Source organism: Tenrec ecaudatus, chromosome 13, assembly GCF_050624435.1.
Source record: "Tenrec ecaudatus isolate mTenEca1 chromosome 13, mTenEca1.hap1, whole genome shotgun sequence".
Lineage (NCBI taxonomy): Eukaryota > Metazoa > Chordata > Mammalia > Afrosoricida > Tenrecidae > Tenrec > Tenrec ecaudatus.
Genome location: NC_134542.1, coordinates 115,827,085 through 115,850,920, shown reverse-complemented (window position 1 = coordinate 115,850,920; position 23,836 = coordinate 115,827,085). Strand labels below are relative to the sequence as shown.

General features: G+C 40.7%; 1 protein-coding gene across 10 annotated transcripts in view; it reads left to right on the top strand.

Moving 5' to 3' along the window:
* The window catches only part of R3HDM1 (R3H domain containing 1), a 197,251-nt gene that overhangs the window by 112,325 nt on the left and 61,090 nt on the right, over nucleotides 1–23,836 (top strand). For 4 of the 10 annotated variants that reach the window (XM_075530052.1, XM_075530050.1, XM_075530048.1 and 1 more), the window contains 9 exons: nucleotides 4,269–4,377; nucleotides 4,467–4,562; nucleotides 6,878–6,912; nucleotides 6,996–7,046; nucleotides 7,161–7,390; nucleotides 9,408–9,662; nucleotides 12,924–13,075; nucleotides 17,037–17,138; nucleotides 19,354–19,647. In XM_075530052.1, coding sequence (XP_075386167.1) covers nucleotides 4,269–4,377; nucleotides 4,467–4,562; nucleotides 6,878–6,912; nucleotides 6,996–7,046; nucleotides 7,161–7,390; nucleotides 9,408–9,662; nucleotides 12,924–13,075; nucleotides 17,037–17,138; nucleotides 19,354–19,647 — 1,324 coding nt within the window. The remainder of the gene's footprint in view (nucleotides 1–4,268; nucleotides 4,378–4,466; nucleotides 4,563–6,877; nucleotides 6,913–6,995; nucleotides 7,047–7,160; nucleotides 7,391–9,407; nucleotides 9,663–12,923; nucleotides 13,076–17,036; nucleotides 17,139–19,353; nucleotides 19,648–23,836) is intronic. The other 6 variants (XM_075530043.1, XM_075530044.1, XM_075530049.1 and 3 more) reach the window with 6 other exon arrangements.

Genomic DNA, 23,836 nt, shown 5'->3' with positions numbered 1-23,836 from the left:
ACTCAGAAAGAAGGCATGGTATCAGTGGTGTCTGATAGCTATTCTTGTATGGGTTTGGGGGGTGGTTGTTGTTGTTTTGTATTAATGAGATTTTTAAAAAGCTACAGCCAGTCTCCTGACAAATGTGGTCTCATTTAGCTAATCATCTATCAATTTGCCATTATTCCCTCCTGTTTTTTGCACCTTCCCTCCCACAAATCTCCAGAAGGTTGGTGGACGGGCTAACACAGTATTATCTGTCGTGCCGTATCGCTTCCTGTGCAGTGGGCAGTTTGCTGAGGACATTTCTCACAGAGCTAGGAAGAGCCCTTTCCTTTTACAAAGTAATGGCTGTGAAGTGTTGGTGAAATAGGCCGTCAGGACCAGTATCTGAGAGCAGAAGCCTCAATGCAAAGGCCTCCATAAATGGTAACGAGTTTGTATAGCCACTGCTTGTGCTTATTTGTAAGGTTACTCCTGAGGCTGCTAGTTGAGACAGCTAAAATCTGTACTGCCATGGTGACCCGCCTCTCTAAAATAACTTTTCTTTAAGGGGGAGGCAGGGGGAACCCATCACAATGATCGACATATAACACACCCCCGCCCCACCCCAAGGGGGAATGAAGAACAGAAATGTGGATGAAGGGACAACAGATGGTGTAAAATATGAAAATTATTTATCAAGAGTTTGTGAGGGAGTGGGGCGGGGAGGGAATGGAAAAAACAGGAGCTGATACCAAGGGCTCAAGTAGAAAGAAAATGGTTTGAAAATGATGATGGCAACATATGTACAAGGGTGCTTGATATAATTGATGTATGGATTGTTATAAGAGCTGTAAGAGCCCCCAATAAAGTGATTTATTTTTTAAAACCCTTTATCATTTTCACATATGAGAGCAGTGGTATGTAGTAATTAGCAGTCATACACTTCAGATGCCATTAATAATACTTTGCACTTCTCTGCCTTCCCTACAGCCAGACTTGTCTTGGAAGGCTTGTCTGTATACCAGTTAATTTAAATATTAATTTATGTCTCTTCTGTTACTAATGGCCTTTACCTTTATATTAGCCATATTGCTTGCTGGACCTAAACCAGGGTTCCCTCCCCGCCTTTTCTAATAGTCTTTTGTCAATAAATAGATAGATGTATGGAACCTAGTATTTGTAAGTGTCTATTCCAACAACTAAAAGCGAATTAACGTAAGTAAGTGTCTGTGAAAAATATTACCAATAAGTGTAGACCGCTTTCATTTCATCCATCTCTTCCTTAGTCTTCTTAAAGTATGCTCGTCAATGGATACTGTGGCCTTTTTCCAGATTGTTTACATCATGGCTAATGTAGAGCTGAGTTACCATTAAGATGTGAGCTGACAGCCCCAATAAATTGTTAAAATAAAAAAAAGAAAAATTGAAGAAAAAAAAAAGATGTGAGCTGAGCTGAAGGAGACTGGAACTCAATCATTTAACCAACACCTTTCACCATTGCTCAAAGCTGCTGGATACCCAAGCACATGAACATTAGCAGGCATTTTGACTAGCATTTTGACTGGTGACTCTCTAAGGTTTTCAATACAGTGTAACATCAGTAATTTGAATGCTGAAAATGATACCAGAAAGTTTTAGGGTTCTCCTTGATAATCCAGAATTCAGCTCATGAGAGATGCTGTGGTGTACTGAAGGAAGAATGGGTCCATATCATGATGATAACTGACATTTCAGATCATTGAAGTTACACTGTATTCGTATTTTCTATCACCTGGAATATAAACAAGGCTGTGACTCGGAAAACCGTAGAGATCTGCTCCACGCTGAATAAAAACAAACTTGCCTTTTCCTCATAGGCAGATTACCCGCTCCAGCCTTGAACCAGTGGTTTTGTGGATGTCAACAACCCAGTGTCCACTGGGCTGTCTCAATGGAGCGGGGAGTTGGCGGTTGCAGGGCAGTAAATTCAGGCATCTGTAAAACAAAGAGGTAAGACAGTCTTGAGGTTAGCTGAAATGCCTGCTAATGCCACGTGGTATGGGAATCCAGCTGCTCTTAGGGAAGTCACCAGGCCCCCAGTTAAATTGTGTCGTTCGCTTTGGAAAAGCATCCCTCACTCGGGTACAAATGCCTTGACGGAGAAAATGTGTCTTTGAACAGAAACAGACATAGCAAATAAACAATCAGCTGTGCAAGTGTGTGTCCAAAAATAATCTCTCTCCATTATCAGAATTAAAGAGAGCACCTTTTCAACTCTTGAAAAAGACTGCCTCATCATTTGGTCACAAAGTTTGCTTTACCTTTTTTTCCTTTTAGTCTCACTTCCTCCCTCGTTTACTTCTGTGTACAGCTTTTTTATGGAGATATGCTCCATTTCACTGATCTATTTTAAAATAGTGATTGCTTTGCCTTGCTTAGCTAAGTCTCCTTTTAAAATTCATTTGTATAATTTGGCAGGAGGCAGGCATCGTGCTCAATTAAAAATTCACTGGCTTAAAACAAATACTCAGAAATGTGACGTGGAGAGAGAGAGAGTGTGTGTGTGTGTGTGTGTGTGCGTGTGTGTGTGTGTGTGTGTGTGTGAGATGAAATACCTGGAATGTATATATAATGAAATACCATGTGACCTCCTCCCTGGGGGACGGACAACAGAAAAAGGGGTGAAGGGAGACGTCGGACAGGACAAGATTTGACAAAATAATAATTTATAAATTATCTAGGGCTCATGAGGGAGGAGGGAGCGGGGAGGGAGGGAAAAAGAGGACCTGATGCAAAGAGCTTAAGTGGAGAGCAAATGCTTTGAAAATGATGAGGGCAAAGAATGTACAGATGTGCTTTACACAATTGATGTATGTATGGGTTGTGATAAGAGTTGTATGAGTCCCTAATAAAATGTTTAAAAAAAAAAAAAGAAAGAAATACCTGGTCTTGGTGTGCTGAAATTGTTAACACCCAACCTATTTGGTTCTGAAACTCTACTTTGGGCTTACATCTATTTAAACTAGCGGAGTCGATTTTGAGATACAGAGCCCTGTAGGACAGAGTAGAACTGGCTTTTCAGGACTCCGAGGCAGTACGTCTCTCTGGGAGGAGGACGCCTCAACTTCCTGCCAAGGAGTGGCTGGTGGTTTTGAACTGTTGCCTTCGCAGTTAACAGCCCAAACTTTGAAGGCTTCCATTAGAAACCCTTATCGTCTCTAAGTATATTTTTATACAACATATATTTTTAAAAAACGCTTCCACAACAGGATAATTAATATAAAGTCACAGGAGTGTTAAAAGAATGAGTTTGAACAAATAAAAGCTCAAAAGGACAGTTATACTCTTCAAAAAAAATGAATGAATTTGTTGAACAGTCTGTATATTAGGAGATGAAATTTTATATACTGGTAACATTCCAAGGTCTCCAACCTTGTAATCTGTCTTCTGGCTCTCAGGGGAACTTGCAACAAAGAGGAAAGGTCAATGAGCTATAAAAGTATATTATTAAGATTCCATAATCAGTACTTCAGGTCACAACATTAACCAACAACAACAAATTTCACTTTTATAACCTACTATATAGAACTAAGCTTTACTCCGAAAGAATTGAGAATTATGGACAACTTACATGCATTTCAACTAGTTTCACATTTTATTACTTTGAATTACAAAACATTTTATTACTTTCAATACATAATGCCAAAGCAGCAGCCATAGATGTATGAGATATACACTGTACATCTTTACACTGGGATTTTTCTCATAGATGTAGATTTAGAGGAGCAGTGAGCAGAGACTTGGAGTATGAGAGACCTGAGCTCCCATAACTCGGCCATGGAATTGCCTATGAGCTGGTAGAGTTGCTGTACCACTGGAAACTCAGTTTTCTCAGTATGCATAATGAGAACATTCTACTGAGTCTTTACTATTGGAAGTACTGTGCGTGTATTGATTTATTTCCTCTTCCAAACAACCTTCTTAAGGCACATTATAATTCCCATTTTGTAAGTGAGTAAACTGGAGATTTGGAAAATTAAGCGATACATGTGAATCCCAAAGCAAATAAGTGGCACAACTGAATTTTTGAACCCTAGCAGTCTGATGCAAGAGCCTAGTACCATATTTGATTTTGTGTCACAAATAGATTGTGGGGTGGTGAAATGAGCAACCCTATGTACACATTTAGGGGTTAATGAGATAGCATTAATTATATTTATCTCACTAGCAAATTGTAACTCGTTATTTTTTATGAAACAACTGTTATGTGTACATTTCCCATAAATGTTGTTTCTGATCTTTTTCGTTCCTTTGGGCTCTTTTAGACCTGATCAGAAATTCAACGAACATATTAAGGATGATAAAAGTGAAGACTTTCAGAAACGCTACATCCTCAAGCGAGATAACTCTAGCTTTGACAGAGATGATAACCAGGTAACCTAGAGCAATTAGATCATCTTTGTAGATACAATACTATACTAGTCACTCACTTTCTGCAGATTTCATGGTTCTCTTTTCTCTAGATGAGAATCCGATTGAAAGATGACAGAAGAAGCAAATCTATAGAAGAAAGAGAAGAAGAGTATCAGAGAGCTAGAGACCGAATATTTTCCCAAGATGTATGTACTAAGTTATATGTAGGTTTTCGTGTTAGAATTTGTTATAGGTTCATTGTAGGACCCCACTCTGCAATTAATGGGTCACATTTCTTTTGAGCCAGACTTATTACTTAAAGGATTGCTTTTAGAAAATTTGAGGTGTCTTGGTTATATAAATTTTTGAGTAGTTTTCAAAATGCTACATTGTGATAGTTAAATAACATTTAACAAAGTTGAACATCTGCTACAGGAGTCATTGGAAGGATATTGGGCTGAGCATGGAGTCTGTTATTCTCCCCGCCCCCCAAAATTTCCAACAATCTTAAGATTTTTGGAACATTAGTTACTGTCCCCCAGATCATATACTCTAAACTCTCCTTAGTTATTGGACTTAACCTTACAAAGTAACTTGGGTTTTTTTTTCCTTTTAAAATAAAGTTAGTTGGTTTTTTTCGGAATAATGTTTGGTTCGTACTTTATAACTGATTATACAAAAGAGGTCTTTCAAATGTAATTCTTTGGGGTGTGTCCCAGAAGAGAACAGAATTAGTTTGGTTTTACCAGGGTTCTTTGGAATACTAGATATTATTCAAGTACTTACAAATGTATTTAATGGGCATTAACATTGCCAGGTCGATATTTCCTCCATGTTAATCACAGACTAAATAGCAATTAAAATGTAGACCATCACTTCAGAATGTATAGCATTCATTCATTCCAGTCCCGTGTTGGACACTAAAGAACATTACCACAGATGGGCATAATTTATCCCCAAAGTAACGTTCCAGGGCAGATTCTTTTCCTGTCTCTGTTTTTCAGGAGGCTAAGTAACTAGTGAAAGACAATGTGGGTAGAAGATGGCAGAGTTAGCTTCCAGTCCAGGTTTGCTGACCTCAGAGCAAACATTTGCTCTGTTAGAACATTCCTATCACTACTTTATAGAAAAGACAAGAGTTCTACCCTTGATAAGTAGCCAGGTGGTGGCAGTAGGGTAGCATCCATGATTACTGGGGGCATGAGGGAAGAAGAAGGGACAGTGCAGAGAAGAGCTGCAAATGATGGGGCATGGCAAAGAGGCACTGCAGAAGTGGGTTGACCAAGAGCTAGCTCCAGGAGAAGACCTAGAGAAGTGAAGGCGTTCGAGAAGGACAGTGGCTGCAGAGGTAAAAAACGTAAATGACCCATTTGAAGAACTGTCGGACTTAGAATAGCTTGATTCTAGCACGGAAAGTGAGCAAAGGGTATAGATCAGAGACGTGATTAGGGACCAGGTGACTCGGCCCTGAAAGTCCAGTGAGGTGGCTGCAGCAGGCGTTGACACACTGTTTCTGTGAAGGCCAGGTGGCAAATATTTTGAACTTTGCAACCCAAAATTTCTACTGCAGCTACTCACTCTACCTTGTTGGTCTGAAAGCAGCCATAGAACTGTGTAACTTAAAAACAACAAAACTGTGTAACCAAACGGGTCTAACCATGTTCTAATCAAACTCTATGTACAAAAACAGGTGGCTCACTGTAGGTGGCCGAGCCCTGTGCCAGACCCTTAGGGAGCCATTAGGGAGGGAAGAGGCATGAGTAGATTTTGCATTTTAGAGGGATTGTTCTGACTTCCCATTGTATACAAATAGATGAAGTGAAAAATGAAGAGCTGATGCCAAGGGCTCAAGCAGAAAGCAAATGTTTTTAGAGTGATGATGGCAACAAATGTGCTTGACACAATAGATGTGTGTATGGATTGTGATACGAGTTGTATGAGCCCCCAATAAAATGATTTTTTTTAAATAGATGAAATAGGCAAATAATGGTAGCCAGAAGAGTGTTAGGAGAATCCTAACAGAAATAGGGGTTGGCTGCCCTGTGTCAATAACACTAGAATAGTTTGACTCTGTGCTCCATTAAGGCATGGCTGCTTGTTCCCTAGCTGTGTCCACAGCCAAAGCACAGTGTTCAAATATTTGTGGAGTGAATGGAATGGAATCCGCAGACTGGTGATGACTTGAACATATGATAAGGAAAATGGATTTACTTGTTGAAAGGAGAGAGTCTTCGAACGTCACATTAATTTGGATCACAAAGTGAAGGGCTTCGAGATGCGTCTCTGTTAGAAGCCAGCAGCACCTCCAGTCCAAACAAAGCTCTCCTGGCCATTCATTTGTGTACTCTGATCATCTGGATGCTTTAGGGTTTTTGTGTTTCTTTCTTAGTTTTTGTTTCTGAAGAGTACATGCCTTTTAGAGATGATGAAATATGTTGGTTGATGTAGCTTGCCATTGGTTTACAGATGGCAAATAATAGTTGCTAAAAGCTCACCTTTTTATCACTCTTCTCTCTTCTAGTCCCTGTGTTCCCAAGAGAATTATATTGACAAAAGGTGAGGGGATTTTTAACATTTGTTCTGATAACTCGCTGACGGACGGTGATAAAAATTAAAATGTCTTATTAAAATGCCAACAGAATCCAAGATGAAGATGCTAGTAGTACTCAGCAGAGGCGCCAGATATTTAGGTATTAGAAGCTTGTTTTCAACACAGTCTTGAAAAATTGAAGCATTTCTTCTTTATACTTTCTTCCCCACCCACCCACCTGCTAGCTTTTCAATGTGTTGTTCCTCAATGACAGGGTTAAGAAAGATGCGTCAGGGAGATCGACCAATAGCCATCACAGCAGCAGCACAGAGAACGAGCTGAAGTACTCAGAGCCAAGGCCCTGGAGCAGCACGGATTCCGACAGCTCTCTCCGCAACCTAAAGCCTGCTGTCACCAAAGCCAGCAGCTTCAGTGGGATTTCAGTCCTAACAAGAGGTGATAGTTCTGGAAGCAGCAAGAGCATAGGCAGGCTTTCAAAAACAGGTATTGAACTGTGCACTCACTTTTTTTTTTTTAAGCATATGACTTTTAATGATCCTAAAATGCAAAATTTGTACCTATGGTGTCCTGAGCTTCCCCCAGAGTACCTCAGGAGTTATTGGCCATTAGGATTCATTCTTTATTCTGGAGACAGATTAACAGGCATCAGTGGAAATACAAATTCATCTCTCATGCAGCAAACTAAGGTTGGGTGGGTGAAATGCCATCTCTTATGTGAGTACCCAAAGGTGGCTGGAAGTTGCTTATTTCTCTCACTGTTCTATAGAAGAATCAAAAAGTCTCTGCTTGATAAAGAGCCAGTGAGGACAATGTAGTGTATGACTTGTATAACAATAGAGACTTGAGGGAACAATAGGGACCCTACCAGAGCAGCAGTGGGGCAAGGGCAGTGTGTGTTCTCACTTAGGAAAATAAAATTATTTCCCAATTAATGCTTTGATGATTACATGCTCACCCCTCCCCCCATGATTAAGTCCATTTGCCATTCAAAAAATGAATAAAACCTCAGAGAGGTTTTTGAGGAACTTAAAAGCCCAAGAGAGAATATGCTGTGATTATTATAAGTGACTGGCCATTGCCGTCACCCCCTCATTCTCCAGGACCCATTGTTTTTAGAGGACATTGGCTCACAAGATGTTTCTCTCATTAACTGGCCTCAATGCTGGCAAAGTTGACCTCATCTACCATGAAAGTCAGAAGAAATGCGCCTCTCTCCGTAGCCTGTTTGAGGTTGACGTCCGGAATGTTCACATTAGTATAGAAGGTAGAGATTTACATTTGATGGGAAGTACTTTTTTAATAATACCTGGATAATCGTTATTGCTCTGAGTTCCTAAGGCTTATGAATTGCACCTTTTTAACTCACAATATGGGTATGACAAAGAGCTTTGTGTGATACAATGTTTAATGATAAGTAAATTCTCTGAATATAAGAGGGTTCTATGTACCACAGCATATGTTCGTCATGACCACTAGCTACTCGTATCACGAAAAAGCCACTTAGATGCATTCCTGATTTAAGACATTTTAGGAATATTACCTCTTTATATTCTGTATTATCTTTAGAGATAAAAAGAATATTATCTAACCCTTCACAAATGGGAAATTACCTCTTTTTTTCCCCTCAGTGCCTAAGATAAGTATATAACGTTCTGTCAGTAGTAATTTTGGCACAATTAAAAATTAAAGTTATTCTTAGAAGATAGTCTCGGTGTATTTCATGTGTTGATTTTTGTCTTTAAAGATTAAGACTCCATCCCCAGGGTAACTCGCTATTTAGAAGCTAATTATCTATGTGCGTGACCCATTTCTCTTCATTGTCCATTGTCCGCCTGTAGCCATGGGGCTGCAAGCCAGTGGCATTCTCAGCCTCTGCTGGTAGACAATGACGTGGTAGATCAATCCGTGAAAGAATTTTTTGGTGAGTTTGTTTATTAAGTGCAGGGAAAGGATAAAATTTAAGCTAAGACTAATATAAGTACATGGACTATCTTCATGTTACCTTCGTCACCTGATAAAAGTCAGAAGCTGACTGAAGCTGAGAGGAGAAATTATCCGGTAACCCGTGTTTCTCACAATAGGGAATTTATCATTTCCACTATTTCCTACACTGCTCTTAATCTTTCGCTAGTCTAGGTTTGGAGCATTTGGGTGTGCTAAATTCTTAACCCTGGGGGAGGGAATTATAATCTGTATATTCCTAGGTGAACTGTACAGAACTTTGTCCTTTTGGGAACATGGGTATTGTGCTTTTTTGGTGACTGCTGCTAGCGGTAATGATAAATTGCACACTTTTGGTATGAGTTCTCCAACCACCATGTCACCCGTTTGCTATAGAGTAACTTGTTCAGGGGGGCGAGGGGAGGGAAGTAACTTTCCACAGTAAACCAGGCTTTCATGTGGTAACTGCATGCAATGTAAATTTTGCTGTTATGTTTTTAAAACCTGCTGCATTTTTACTGTAAGGTTTACAAAATCCGTTTTCATTGCTCCTCCGTAGGTTCTGAGTCTTCTGGTAGTGTAGGGTCATCTACGGGCTCTCTTTCTCACATCCAGCAGCCTCTTCCACGTTCAGCTCTCAGCCAGTCTTCTCATGGCGCGCCTGTCGTCTATCCAACTGTCAGCACTCATAGCTCTCTTTCCTTTGACGGTGGCCTAAGCGGGCAAGTCGCAGCTCCTAGTGCTAGCTTCTTTTTGCTTCCCTTGGAAGCGGCAGGCATACCACCTGGCAGTATTCTGATCAACCCGCAAACAGGTTGGTACCCAAAGGTGTTGGTTATGTCACTTGAGATAGCATCCGTTATCTGACAATGAAAGAATGCTTATCAAATGTGTGTCTGTTGTGTGTGCTGTTAGCTTTTGCTTTTCCGTGAAGGGCTGACTGGTTTCCCTAGAGCACTGAGGAAAGCACTTCAGCGACCTGAAAATCATTTTTCTATTATGGGGCAGAGCTGTACTTGACACAGCGCACTCGCTGGGTGCAATCTGGCTACTGTTTTGTTTGGGGGTTTTGTCTTTTGTCCAAGGGAGAGAGAGCAATTTTCGGAAGAAGCAGCAAGCCCTTCGTTACTGGATAACAAAGTGGGGGCAAACTACCATTAATTACTCTTCTGAATATAGTCATTGTTTTTTGCTGAGGAAAAACTGGAAGAAAAAAAATCATATCATGAGTAAAGGGAAAGGGGGAGTCACTTGCATGTTCTTATTCTTTGCAGTGAGCTAATAGTAATTTACATTCTCTAAGCATTCACTGTAAGCCATATGCTATGTGAGCGGCTTTAAATGTGAAGGTTTGGATCTTTATAAGAACCGTATGAAAATGACCCCCCCCCCCTTTTTTTATAGATGAGGACACACTGAGTGAGCCTCAGCAAGAAACAGCAACCTTCACCTATTTCACTGTAAACTGGCAAAAAGGATTTTTATAGAGATAAGCCAATATTTTTAAAGATCCCTAGAAGTTCTCCTCCTTATTCAAAATAATGTAGCCCAATGATTTGGTGTAAGATAATCACCCTAGATATTTTGATAACCTCCTTAAAAAATATACAAATGTCTCGAGCTCAGTGGTGTGTGGGTGACGAGTTGGGCTGCGGTGAGAAAGCCCCGTCAGTGGAGTGCAAGACTGGCCTTTCTGCTCCATGAACAGTCGCAGCCTGGGCAAGCACTGACTTTGCAGGGAAGGGAGTTTGAGTACCACGGTCTCAGAGAGCGTTTCCTTTCGTTAGTAATAAGGAAAAACCAAGCCTCTCTGCAGTACCTTTAGGGCTCATTCCTATCTCCTTTTAAGATACACTATTTCAACAATAGTTTCCATTATAAGAAATAAATTGGCATAAGTAACTTTTTGTTTTGGAGGGCTTTTTTTGTTTGTTAACAATTATCTTGCCCTTTAGATCTATTGTATTACTAAACAGCCGGTTTTTTGGAGCTGTCTTTAAGGTGGCTTAATGACTTACTATTTCATTCCCTGCTATTTCCCTTTTGTAAATGATTAGCTGATCCATTCTTGATTGTGAAAAAGTCTGTGGAGTAGAAAGAGAGGAGGTGATCAGCCTTAGGTTGAATGGCTTTCTCAATTTTACATGAACCCAAAGTGACCGCTTTGGAGTTTGGGTTTTCCCTTTCACTATTGAGGACGCCCATCGCCTAGCTACCTTTTTTCAGGAAGCCTTTGAATTACTTTTAACATTTCTTTCAAATCCGCTGTACCTTTTTTCCCCTCTTAACCTCACAATTATTCAAAGTGAGCAGATAACCTGTTTCAGTCATCCATAGCATATGGTCTAAACTGATTCAAGAACGAGTTTGACTTTGAAGGGCTTCCTGCGTGGCAACCACAGAGGTGCCTCAGCACTGGGCCACTCACCCAGAAACACCCAGTGACGATCTGCTCTCCCAAAGATGGCTTCCCAGCCACACCCATCGCCATCCAGTTGATCCCGGCTCCTGGTGGCCCGCGATAACAGAATGGAACTGCCCCGTAGGGTTTCCAGGGCCAGAATCCGATCGCCACACCTACTTCTTGGACATGGGTTGGCAGGCTTGAAACACCAGCCTGTCAGCCAACAACTGAGTACTTACCTACTGTGCCACCAAAAGGACAGCCTTAAAACCCCTTTGGGGAGTTTCTTCTCTGTCACAAGGGGTGGCTCTGAGTCAAAACTGACTCAGGAACCCAACAACAGAGTCTTCCTTCCCACCTATGTCTTAACTTTTCTCAGAGAAAAAATAGCAAGCTTGCCAGAGAAGAAAGAATGTTTGTACGAAACCATTACTCAGCCAAATAGCAGTGTGCTCCTCAGCTTTATTCTCGCTACTCTAGATGGGTGCCAGAGTCAGTGGACAATTATTTCGCATTGTCTTTTCTTTTTATGGCTCTTTTTACAATAAGTAAAAGCACCGATCTTTGGATATATTTCCGCATTGGGAAAAAAGTGGAAGAAAATGTCCAAAATGTTAGCAATTCGATTATAGGGGATTTGTATTTCTCTGATGGGTGTTTGTGAGTTATTTTTCTTTAATCAAAAGGGTTGCTCTTCATAATTTTAAAAAATGCTTGGAATGGAGGTGTATAAAAGAGTATAAATTATGTTACTAAGTTACTTCAAATATGCATCGCTCATCCCAGTAGTTAGTTAAAATAAGAAAAAATTCTGAAAATCAGCACCCAGTTTTCTCTTTTATCTCTTACCTACAAACCAAGCTCAGCTTTTAAATATTTATTTTATAAAATTATTTAGAATTAAAAGGAAATTATGAGAAACTTGGGAAATTAAAAAGACGGGCACTGCCATCAAGTTCATAATTCAGCATTGTGGCTTCCGTTTTCATTTCACCCGGTTCTCATTCTTTTTAATATTTGCAAGTAGCCCATGAGTGGGATGTTTTCTGCCGCCTAAGTAGAAAATAATAATGTTTCAGAATTGCAAGTCATTTATTTTTCTCTTTAAATTGAAATGTATAATGGTGCTATCAATCCTTTGGGTAAAATGCATTTCACAATTCAAGTCATCATATTTAGGCAAACCTTGTATATTACACAATCCTGTCAGTCTGATCTGGGAGCAAACGCTACAAGCAAACATTTTAAAATTTACTCTTTGAAAATTGATGGCTATTAATACCTTAGATCAGATCGGCTTAAGATCGTTTGGTTCTCGAGGGGAAGGGAAACAATGAAAATGAGCTGATTCCAGGAACCCAAGCAGAAGGCGGATTTTGGGAATGATGAGGGCAACGAATGTATATGGATGCTTTACTCAATTGATGTATGTATGGATGGATTGTGATAAGAGTTGTATGAGCCCCAATAAAATGATTTTTTTAAAATAGGCCAATAAAAAGAGAAAAATTCTGTTTTCAAAAAAAAAAACCGTTTGGTTCTGAGTGTTAGGGATTTCGGAATTGTGAATAAGGGATTTGGGCATGTATTATAAATGTTTAATAGAATGACCTATTTACTTATCCATCTCTGGTGCAAACGATTTTTTTCCCTCCTTTTAAAATTTTTCAGGTCAGCCCTTCATAAACCCAGATGGGAGTCCAGTTGTGTACAATCCTCCTATGACTCAGCAACCAATCCGAACCCAAGTGCCTGGACCTCCACAGCCACCTCTGCCGCCCCCACCACCTCAGCAACAAGCAGCCAATCAGATTTTCTCACAGGTGCACATAGCCACCATTACATAATGCTAAGTTCACCTGCCTTTGCATGTTTGGGACTAAATTCACTAGTTATAATTAAGATTGCCCAATAAACATCTCTCAGAGAGCTACCATTGTGCTACCAGTGATGTCCTCACAGGAAGGGAAGTTAATTTCCAGGGCATTCTAACTAATGAATACTGAATTGCATTGGGAAAAGGGACATTAGACTTTTTTTGTTTTGTGGCCCCATTTGGTATGTATTTATCCCTGTTTCACCACAACAAGAAGTAGAGGAAGGATAAAGCAAAACTAAGGTTGCTCATTGTTTCAGCAAGCACAGTGGGTTGTGTGAGCATTCAGCAAACCAAGCAGTTGCACCGATTCTGCAGGGCACGCTCCACCATCAGACTCCTGAGAGAGAGCGAGAGAGTCTACAGGTTAGAATCCACAAAAAGTACTCTTAATAATATCTTGAACTTCTATAAATATAGAGAGTTCAAACATACATTTTCACATTCACTATTTCCTCCAAAGAGTTGGTACCCATCCTGGGAGAGTTTGGTTATATCTGTGTAAAATCTTGAGCCTTTAGTCCAATGACTGGCTAACATCTCAAAGGCAGTTTAACACAAGTTGTTCCTCGTAAAATTAGATATGCTACTGGGTAAAATATGCCCAGTGATTTCTTAATGAACTGAATATGCTAATATTTGAACTGGAGAAATTTCATTAGTTTTACTCACAAGTTAGAATGTTTCTTTGTATTGTGGAGCTGAAGAACGCATAAGCAACCTTATAAACTTGCCATATATTGTGAAAGGCATGAAAATGAGTGTACCTCTGTCAATGAAGACTCTTTCACGGCAAGACAGATTGTTTATTTAAAGTAAAAGGACATAGAGGTTTTCAGTGCCCTGCTAAGACTACAAGTGAGTTAGGAGACTGCCTAAAACTCTTCCTGCGCTCCCGCCCTCCTCCCCTCATTTTCGGATCAAGAGCTCAGTTCTACCTTGGACTCTGTGAAGGGCCTTCTCTGCCGTTACTTCATCCAATATGGTCCAGAGATCCAGAAGAGCTTGCTCTAAATTTTGCTGCCACGTAGTTGCCTAAGCAATACTTTATTCATGTAACCAGATGGCTTTATGGGACTAGTTTTATTTTGTTTCCTTTTCCTCCAATTTGGTGTAGGTAGTGTTAGCTTGTGGTAGCTTCACAAAATTCAGAAGACTGAGCTATAGTTGCATGAGGAGTCTTTTTAAACGTTTTTGGGAAACTTCCATTATCTTGTGATTCTGTTTTTGCACAAACCTCACTGAAGCCCCCTCATATGTTTTCTGATTGATTACATCTTAGAAGCAACTTGCATGAGCTCCAATAAAATATATATATATATAAAAGAAGTAACTTGCCTTCATTTATAAATGAGGTGGTTCAAAATAAAGATGAAATCAGTTTAAGTTAATAAAACAGATGGCTTAGTGAGACTGGAAGTCTTGGGGTATGCACAAAACGCCCTCACTAATTTTTCCGTGTTGCCCAAACGTTCCAGAGAATCAATAAGGAAAGAGACAATAAGGAGTACATGGTGCTCGAGGGCAGTTTTATACTCTCCAAAATAATATCCATGAGAGTTCCGATGATGCTGCGGTTTGCTCAGCCTGGGACAAGCTGCAGTACGTCGACACTCTCACACTGTGGAAGGAGCTCTTTTAGGGAGACTGTATTCTGAGGCCGCCAGAGGAAAAGGGGTGCTAGGGCTTTTTAATGTGTCAGTAGTATCAGAATGCCCCTGTGAGCAGACTTGTTTTCTATCCCAGTTTTCTTGAGGGCACACGACCCTGTTGGGAGCAGTACTTCTCTTTTACCCCCCAGTAGGCAGTAGGCATTTCCGTGGTTGCGGGGTCTAGAAGAAAGGTCTGTCCCAATGGTTGTTAGGCTAATGGCACATCTTGCCTGGTTGCAAGTCATTCAAAGCCACCAGCTCCTTCGAGGGAGGACAAAAGGCTGCAGCGTGCTCCCAGAAAGTGTTCCGCCTGGGAAGTCCTCCAGGGTCAGCATGCCACTCGGTGGCAGTGAGAAGGTCCCTGTAGCACGACTGTACTCGGGCACTGCAGGAAGTGCTGCCGCCTTTATTTCCAGGCACGAGGTTTGTTTCAATCGTTATAAACCACTGTGGTGATTTTCAAATGAAAGTTCAAATCATTAGACATTTTAGGGGGCCTTAATATTGTCACGTTATATAAATGATGCCCTAACAGTCTTATGAGTTTTGCATTTTGATGCATTCTATTTAAAGATGCTATCTAGAAGGATGGTATACAGATAGCTATGCGTTGTAACCAAAAGTGAGCCTTTTTGTCACAGCCTTTTTGCGGGGGTTCCTCCACCCCTTTCTGAGGTGGGTGCCTACAGGTCACGTTCCCTTCCTTCCTCAGCCAGATCGCCTTGCTAGCATGGCATATGCCAGGCTCTCGGCCAGTGGTGTATTGTAATCCATGGTGTCGATGAAAGATTGGGGGATCAAATCGGTGTGAGTGGAAACCCAGCCGATTTCACAATATAGACATGATTGCAGCAGCTTTCATTTTTTAAGACACCTAATTTTTGAGTGCCCCCAAGAACTTAAAACATGTTATTCCCTGAAATGAAAAAGATTTTCACTGTTTCAAATATTTAGCACAAGTATTTATTTTCAAGCAGACTGTATTTAATCTTCCTACATCAAAGAGAGATGCGCCTGTGTGTGTTTACATATGTGTGTCTGTGATACTTTATAGATTTTTATTCTTAATGGGATCCACAGTACATTTGTCTTAGAAAATTGCCAAAATTTAAGAACTTTGGTCTCCAATGAGTATTTAGGCGTGCCTTATCATATGGATAGAGTTACTGACAAATATAATGCCTGAGTTCAATACTGTTTGGTACTGAAAATGACTGAAATTTTTCATTATTGTTCAGTGCACTGTTTACCAACGTGAGAGGGAAGCTGCAGGCAGAGCGGGCAGGGTGGGGTGTGGCAGCGACACTGGAACGCTCCTGGGGGCCTGCCAAAGCAGATACCTGCACTTTATTCTGGTGTGTGGGCTCGAGGAGGACACCGGGTGCTTGTTTTGTTTCAGTTTTCTGCTTTGGTTTTTGGCCTGAAAAGAGAGCCATAGGCCAAATATGTCTGGGTGCCTATGGTTTGATGTTGTATAGGCAGCCAGCCCTTCATAAAAGCGAGAAGTAAGGATAATTCCCTTAGCTTTTACTGACTCGACTCAGGAGTCACGTTTACGTCACAGTACTTGAGAGCCCTAAGTTAGCTGTTTTAATTACTCCATAATAAATACTTCTATCTTTAAAAACCCTTACAATTATATGACAAATTTAGCCATCATTATGCTCTCAGTGATTACAGAGAGCTTCTTCAATAGAGTTTCTTCATTTAGTATTGTTTTTACTATTTCGTCTGTGGTTTTTAAGATAACTTTATTAATTATAGTATGGCACAGCGGTTCTCAACCTGCGTGTCGTGACCCCTTTGGGGGCCGAACGACCCTTTCACAGGGGTTGCCTAATTCATAACAGTAGCAAAATTATAGTTATGAGGTAGCAACGAAAATAAATTTTATGGTTGGAGGTCACCACCACACGAGAAACTATATGAAAGGGTTGCGGCATGAGGAAAGTTGAGAAGCACTGGTCTGGCGGGTATGGTGGAGATGGGGGTTAAACGGGAAATGAGACCAGAGAGTTCAAACAGGAAGAAGGTGTTAGGAAACTGATTGTGGTAGCTATTGTACAATACCACTTGATGTGATTGAACTATGGAAAGATATGATCTCTGGATTAGCTCCTAATAGAGTGGGGGGGGGGGCGGGGAAGGAATAAATATTTACAGTATAAGCTGTTACCACAAAAGCTGTGTCATTGTATGTATTTTCTTTCATTGAATTCTGACATTAATATTGTTTGCCACCCTGTTATTCTTCAGCCTGTGCGGCCTCTGCAGTCCTCTTCACAGCCTGTTCCGTACTCTCCAGCCCCCTACCCATCCCCGCTCCTGCCAGTCTCACCTACCCAGCAATACTCCGTGGTACTATACCTCTGTTCCCCTCCGCATGGCTCTGCGAGCGAGTGCCTGGCGAATGCTGACGACTGTGATCAATACCACATGGTCTCTTGTGTGTGTGCGTTTTTTAAGTCCGGGTATATAAGTACGGAAAAAGCTGTTTATGCCCTGCACTAGAAATGATTTGTCCTGTCTCATAAATTATTGGTCACATTGGTTGACATTATATGAGTATTTGAACGCCAATACGCTCTTGCTTCCTCATGTTGAAATAATGTCCAGATTGACTAGTGTGGTCCTGAGCTGTATCGGCTCCTTTTCCCACCGAGGACAGGTCTGGGCAATCTTACGGTAGAAGCGCTCACCTGGGTTCACACTTCCTATTTTCTCCCAGCGCCCAGTGTTCAGTAGATGCACCACCAGTGCTCAGGGCACATGGCGCTCACAAAGTACAGTCTCCTCTCAGTATTATTTCCAAAGACACCTCAGATGCCCCACGTTAGAACTCTCAGGGAGGCCTCGGACATGCCATTCCCTCATGTTGGCAGTGTTGCCATCCTCAGACAGTTACTGAGCATATGCGACATTGGTGTCAAGGACCTCCTCCCGAGGCCTAGCAAAGTAAAGTATTCGATAATTTCTCTTAAAATGAGTGTCCTGAAGAACGTGCTCACTCCCCCTAGTGATGCTGTCAGTCAGAATTTATCACTATCACAGTTTGAAATTGTTTTCTAAGATGACAGGCTAAATCTGAAAGCCCTTCTTGACACATTTAGAAATATTCTAGAGGGTTTTTTTAGCTTTGAGTTGGTGCGGCCTTATTCTTCGCTAGCCTTGGCTCTGAATAATTTTCACTATTCACTTCCGATCTGAAAATAGTGAAAAGTTGCCAGCATTAAAATCAAAAATATTTTCCAGAAAATGAAACAAAAAGTTGTTTTGACGAGAGGCAGATCATTGAAAGAAGAAAATCGCTCTTTCCAAGGTGACGTCAACGGTATACAGCTGGGTGTTTCTTTTATAAATAATTGGCCTTGGTATCACAGCTAGCAAATACCGTTTTCCTTTTGAAACTGTTCATTGAATTAGGCTAATGGGGCTGGACTTTGTCAGATCAACCATTTGGGAAAAGAGACCATATATTTTCCATCATAAATTAAGTGTCTCCTTTCAGTTCCTTCTCTATAACCTTAGCAATACCCAGCAGACGCTAGAAATTTTTGGCATTCCATTTTGCTCTGATAACTCAATTGCTACAATTTTTATAAGTCACTTTTTTCAAAGTTGACCTTTTAGAAAATGATAGAGAGGCACTTCAGGAAGTTTGTTGGAAAATCCATTATCTTTCTATGCCATTTTCCACAAAAAAGTTGAAGCCCTTCATAGACTATCCGTTGCCATCTCTGACTCCTTGGGATCAGGGGAATTACAGCTCAGTATTGTCATTGTAATTAGTGTTTTCTAGACCAATATGAGCTATGAAGTCCTCTGTTGGTGAGTCCGAGAAGTGCTGGTCAGATGGCATATAACCCATAACCCAACCTTGGCTGGACATCAGTAGCAAAAGCCGGAGGAAATTTTTGTTTGGGTTACATTTGTCTAATGTCATCTCACCTCCAGAACAGACTGGAACACACCAGGGAAGAAAAGGATTTATATTTGAGAGGGAGGATGGAATGAGTAGATTTAATGTACTTCATGTAATGACTATAAGTCACTTATATTGTTATAGTATGATAAGAACAACAATTAGATGCATAGAACCTGAATCTAGGAAAGAGGGAGATTATGTAAAGACTAATTAGTACCTCACTTTACTCATTACCTGGCCTTTAAAATACTTTCAGGAAATGTTCATTATACAATATAAAAATGTCCAATTTCATGTCCATCTCCTGATGGTGTAATGTCCTTTAACCTTCATTTAAATAAATAGAACGCTTTCTTTTTCATGGGAAACATGGTTACACCACCACCACCCTTTTTGTTTTGCATACTATACATTTCCGCTAGTTGTTTTTTTAATGTATAATGGCAGCATTGTAATGCCCCAGTCTACCTGCCATAGTTTTCATTTGCTTGAAATTCTCTTATTAAAGCATATCTGTTATAGAGCAAAAATTTGCATAACATGTATCACTGTTGCTCATTGCAAAATGCATCCCGTGTCTTTTACTGTGTGATAAGTGTAGTCCATGCAGAGAACGCTTGCTCATCACCACCTCTTCCTCTTGTTTAGCAGGACAACCTTGGGTCTCAGTTTAGCCACATGAGCCTTGCCCGCCAATCATCTGCTGATGGTTCTGACTCGCACCCCACCATGTTCCAGTCCACGGTTGTTCTCCAGTCTCCACAGCAGTCTGCTTATATTGTCACAGCTGCCCCTCCGCACCATCCTCCTCCGCCGCCACCGCTGCCTCCCCTCCCAGCTGGGCAACCACCAGTCCCGACTGCCAGCTATGCGGCCTCAGCTCATCCTCTCAGCCAGCCTGGGCTCCAGCAACAGGGCTATATCCCGCAGTCCTCACCACAGGTACATTCGATGTTCGCGCTTTCTCTCCCATGGGAACCTCACGCCGAGGGTCAGTTTTTGTTTTTTTTTTTTTTTCAGGAAGCATATTTTTTTAATCATTTTATTGGGGGCGCATACAATTCTTATCATAATCCATACATCCATCCATGTGTCAGCGCATATGTACTTTTGTTGCCCTCATCATTCTAAGCATATTCTTACATTTGTAGGTTTCATCTTCAATGTCATCTCACCCCTACTTAAAATGAGTTGTCTATTTGTAAACCATTAGTGTTTGTTTGTTTGCCAGGGGTTGAGAGTAAGGGGCAGTATCGGCTGATAAACATTTCGTAAAGCATCTGTGATTTTTATCATTCTCTCCCCAAGCTTCACCATAAATGTAATGTTCCTTCTCGCTTCCGTTTTAGCAGTCGTGCTGCTGTCATAGGGGCTTTCAGACGGATGCCTTTCACCTCTTAGAATCTCGATCTAAGTCCTGCTCAGACATATTATAACTAGCTGCGATAAGTTTATTTCGGTGCAAAACAATTTTTAAATCCTTGCAGTTTTTTGATAATTTGCATTTTCCATGAACTCTTTGAGGGTTCTTCAAAGGGTTGGAGTTTGCCTTGTTATCCAGTCTTAAAATTCTCTGTCTTTTGTACTTGAGTGTGTGTCTGTTTACATTTCATGTAATTACTGACAAAGTTGGATTTAGGTATGCCATTTTAGTGTTCCAGTGTATTCCTTCGATTGCTTGTTTTGTGTTGGTTTTAATTCATATCCCTTTGACTTCGTGTGTGTGGGGGAGAGTTCCTCTAAAAACAGCGGTATGTGTCTATAGCCTGTCGCTGAAGCACCCCGCTGCTAACCAAGTGGTGAGCACTTAGCACTAACCATTCACTCCGTGGGAGAAGGATGTGGCGGTCTGATTCCAGAAGATGGACAGCCTTGGAAACTGGGGGGCAGCGCTACTCTGTCCTATAGGCTCACTGTGAATCTGAATCAACTTGATGTCAGTGGATTTGGTTTTGGGTTTAGCTCATCACAAGTACTTCAAGTTAATATTGGCACTGCAAATAAAATAACGAGTATTGTAAAATACAATTCCATCGATGTCGTACCCATCCTTTGTGTTGTTGCTGTGTTAGGCTGTGGATTCTCGTTATTCACAGATCCTGTATTTGTGGATTCGCCTACTCCACAGAGTTTATTCGTCGTCTCTCACAGTTATGTGCAGAACACACAGGAGGGGGATGTCCGTTCTCTAACTCACACTTTCCCTGCTAAGGCTCTGTCTTTTTGTTTCTGTTTTACATTTGTCACACTTTTGTGCTTTTATTTTTGTTTATTTTTCTGTTTAAAAAGGCCTTCAGATACAGTTCTGAAATGCTGTCTGATGTTCTTAATTACAAGAAGGCTGTGATGTGCCATACAGAGAAAATACTTGCATTAGATCAGTGTCCTTTGGGTTTGAGTTTTACAAAGCTGTTGGACATGGGTTAGTTCTGTCTTGATGAATCAATATGTATTTAACCAAACCCAGGGCTGCTGAGTTGATTCCGACTCACATGCCCCTAGGACAGAGTGGAACTGCTCGAGGGAGCCCCCGGGGCTATATGTGTTTTACAGAAGCCTGCTGCACATCCTTCTCCCACAAAGTAGCTGATGATTCAAACCACTGATCTTTTGATTGGCTGACAGCCAACAAACAGTTCAACCACTGTGCCACCAGGACTCGTGTCTGCCATTAAACAGGTGTCTTTAAACACAGACTCAACTAAAACAAGCTCACATGGTTACTGTCTGACAGTGTTGTGACCAGAGGCTCACAAGAATCTATCCTGCGTTGCTTCCAGCTAGCAGTGTACTACCAAATTCCGTGTCGTGGGAATTTTCTAGAAACTAAGTACTGCAGATAATAATAATAATAATAGGCTATACACTGTGTGATCCAAGGATTGTAAGCAACAACATCCAAAATCAGGGGAAGGAAATGCATTAGAGCTTAAGTTCTGAGCACACATTTTGCAGAAGCTGTGGTAGTTAGGCTAAAATTGAACGTCTCAACATTTGTTTATCTTCTTCTTAATGTGTCCTATCTTTATTATTTTCTACTTTTTCATGAATTGAAAAAATAAAACAAAAACATAACCAGTGTTATTGAACAAATTGTATAGAAATTGTTAACTGAAAATCTATTATGCTGTGTAAACTTCTGCTGGAAACAGTAAAATTTTACTTTTTTCCAAAAAATTTAGAATATGTTCCATCTATATAGAATATAAACTCAAAATGTAATGTTATAATTCATGCCTTATGCATTGATTTAATTGGATTAAGAAAGCATGTATAAAAGGGCTTCAAAAAGTTTGTGTCAAAATTCCATTATTCATTGTTCTACAAATTGTATGATTTACAAATACCCATACATATAATAACATGTATAATGATGGATATGGTTATGAAAATATTAAGGGATTCTGTGTGTATTAGATCCTGGTGGCACAATGGGCTGGTCATTGAGCTGCTAAACACAAGGTTGGTGTTCAACCCCCCAGCCACCCCTCAGGAGAAAGTGAGGCTGTTTGTTCCCATAAAGACTTACAGTCTCAGAAACTTTAGATCGCATTCTATAGGATTGCTAGGAGTTGGAATCAACTTGATAGCAGTGGATTTGTTTTTGTAGTGGTTGTCATTGTTTTATGCATGTGTGTGTTCTAGAGACAGAAAACTTGTGTGTGTGCGTATGGGACTATTAAATGAATTGATGATTCTGTACACTTAGGAGATTCTTAGTTCAAACCTGCTCTAGAAATCCTGGCTTCCAAATGAGATGGACACTCTTACAAACTTAACTAGTTCTATTCTTTTTTAGCTGTAGCCCAGTCTGAAAAGCCAAACTTGATTAAATCCATGAACCTTTTACTATGAATCAGTTAACATTTGCAGAACTACAGGGTCCATAGCTTATGTTTTTAATCCCAAAGTAGGTCAGATTAGTTTCAGAGAAATTTACAACTGATCTAAATAGGTCTAGAAGGAAAACTGAATGAGTCTAGTCTTCCTGGCATTGTAGTTTTCAGTAGAAATATGAGCACAACTAAATGGAACCAATGTCATTATCCATTAGTGATCATAAAACTGGCATGTGGAGCCAGCATGTGGCTTCACGGGGGGAGAGTCAAACTCCAACCCAAGGTCAATTCCTATACGGCAGTGTTCAGACATGTCCCCAACTCTCCAATTTTCTTTACCAGTTCTCTCACACAAATCATCCTTCCCACAGTGCTCTCTACTTATCAGCTGGATTCAATAATTCTGTGCATGGGCCGCACAGAACTCACAGATCATACTCACAATTACGGGGTTTAGTAAGGAAGTTAACAGTGTATGACACGGCTCTTTGGTTGGAACAAACTCATTTTTCCTAGCCCTGCTTGCTTAGCGCAATGCGACAAAACTTTGTTAGGGCTGCCAATATATGCTCAAAGAGCATGCCACTCCACCATAAGACCTCAGCACAAAAGTGCTGAGCTCTAGCTTGTAGATCAGCAAACCCAGCTCCCTAGAGGCACCTCACTCCACAAGTGAGCCTCCTGCCTCAAGGGACGCAGCTTTGCTTACTCTATGACCCAAGAAGCCTACCTTTCTCTCTCAAGGTCTCATTCTTGATTCTGCTTTTGCCCATTCTCTGGTGTCACAGCTTTCCATCTCTGGATTGAGGAAGTTCAATGCCCAGGAATCTCCAGGTCCAGAGGCTATGCTCTGTTCCTGGCTTTTCATTCTTAGTGGTAGTGAGATCCCTATCCTGTTTCTGAGATGGCTCAATTTATACTCAGGGGTTGGCAAAATTGACTGATTCCCAACGTGAGTTTCAAGTTTTCACAATAACAACCCTTTTAACGATCACAACTGAATTACCATCATCTTTCAAATTGTCCAGACTCAGGGCAAGATATGACAAAATAACAATGTATACATTACCAAGGGCACATGAGGGAGGGGGCAGCGGGGAGGGAGAGGGAAAAAAAAAGAGGACCTGATGCAAAGGGCTTAAGTGGAGAGCAAATGCTTTGAGAATGATTGGGGCAGGGAATGTGCAGATGTGCTTTATACAATTGATGTATGTATATGTATGGATTGTGATAAGAGTTGTATGAGCCCCTAATAAAATGTAAAAAAAAGATTTAAAAAATTGTCCAGACTC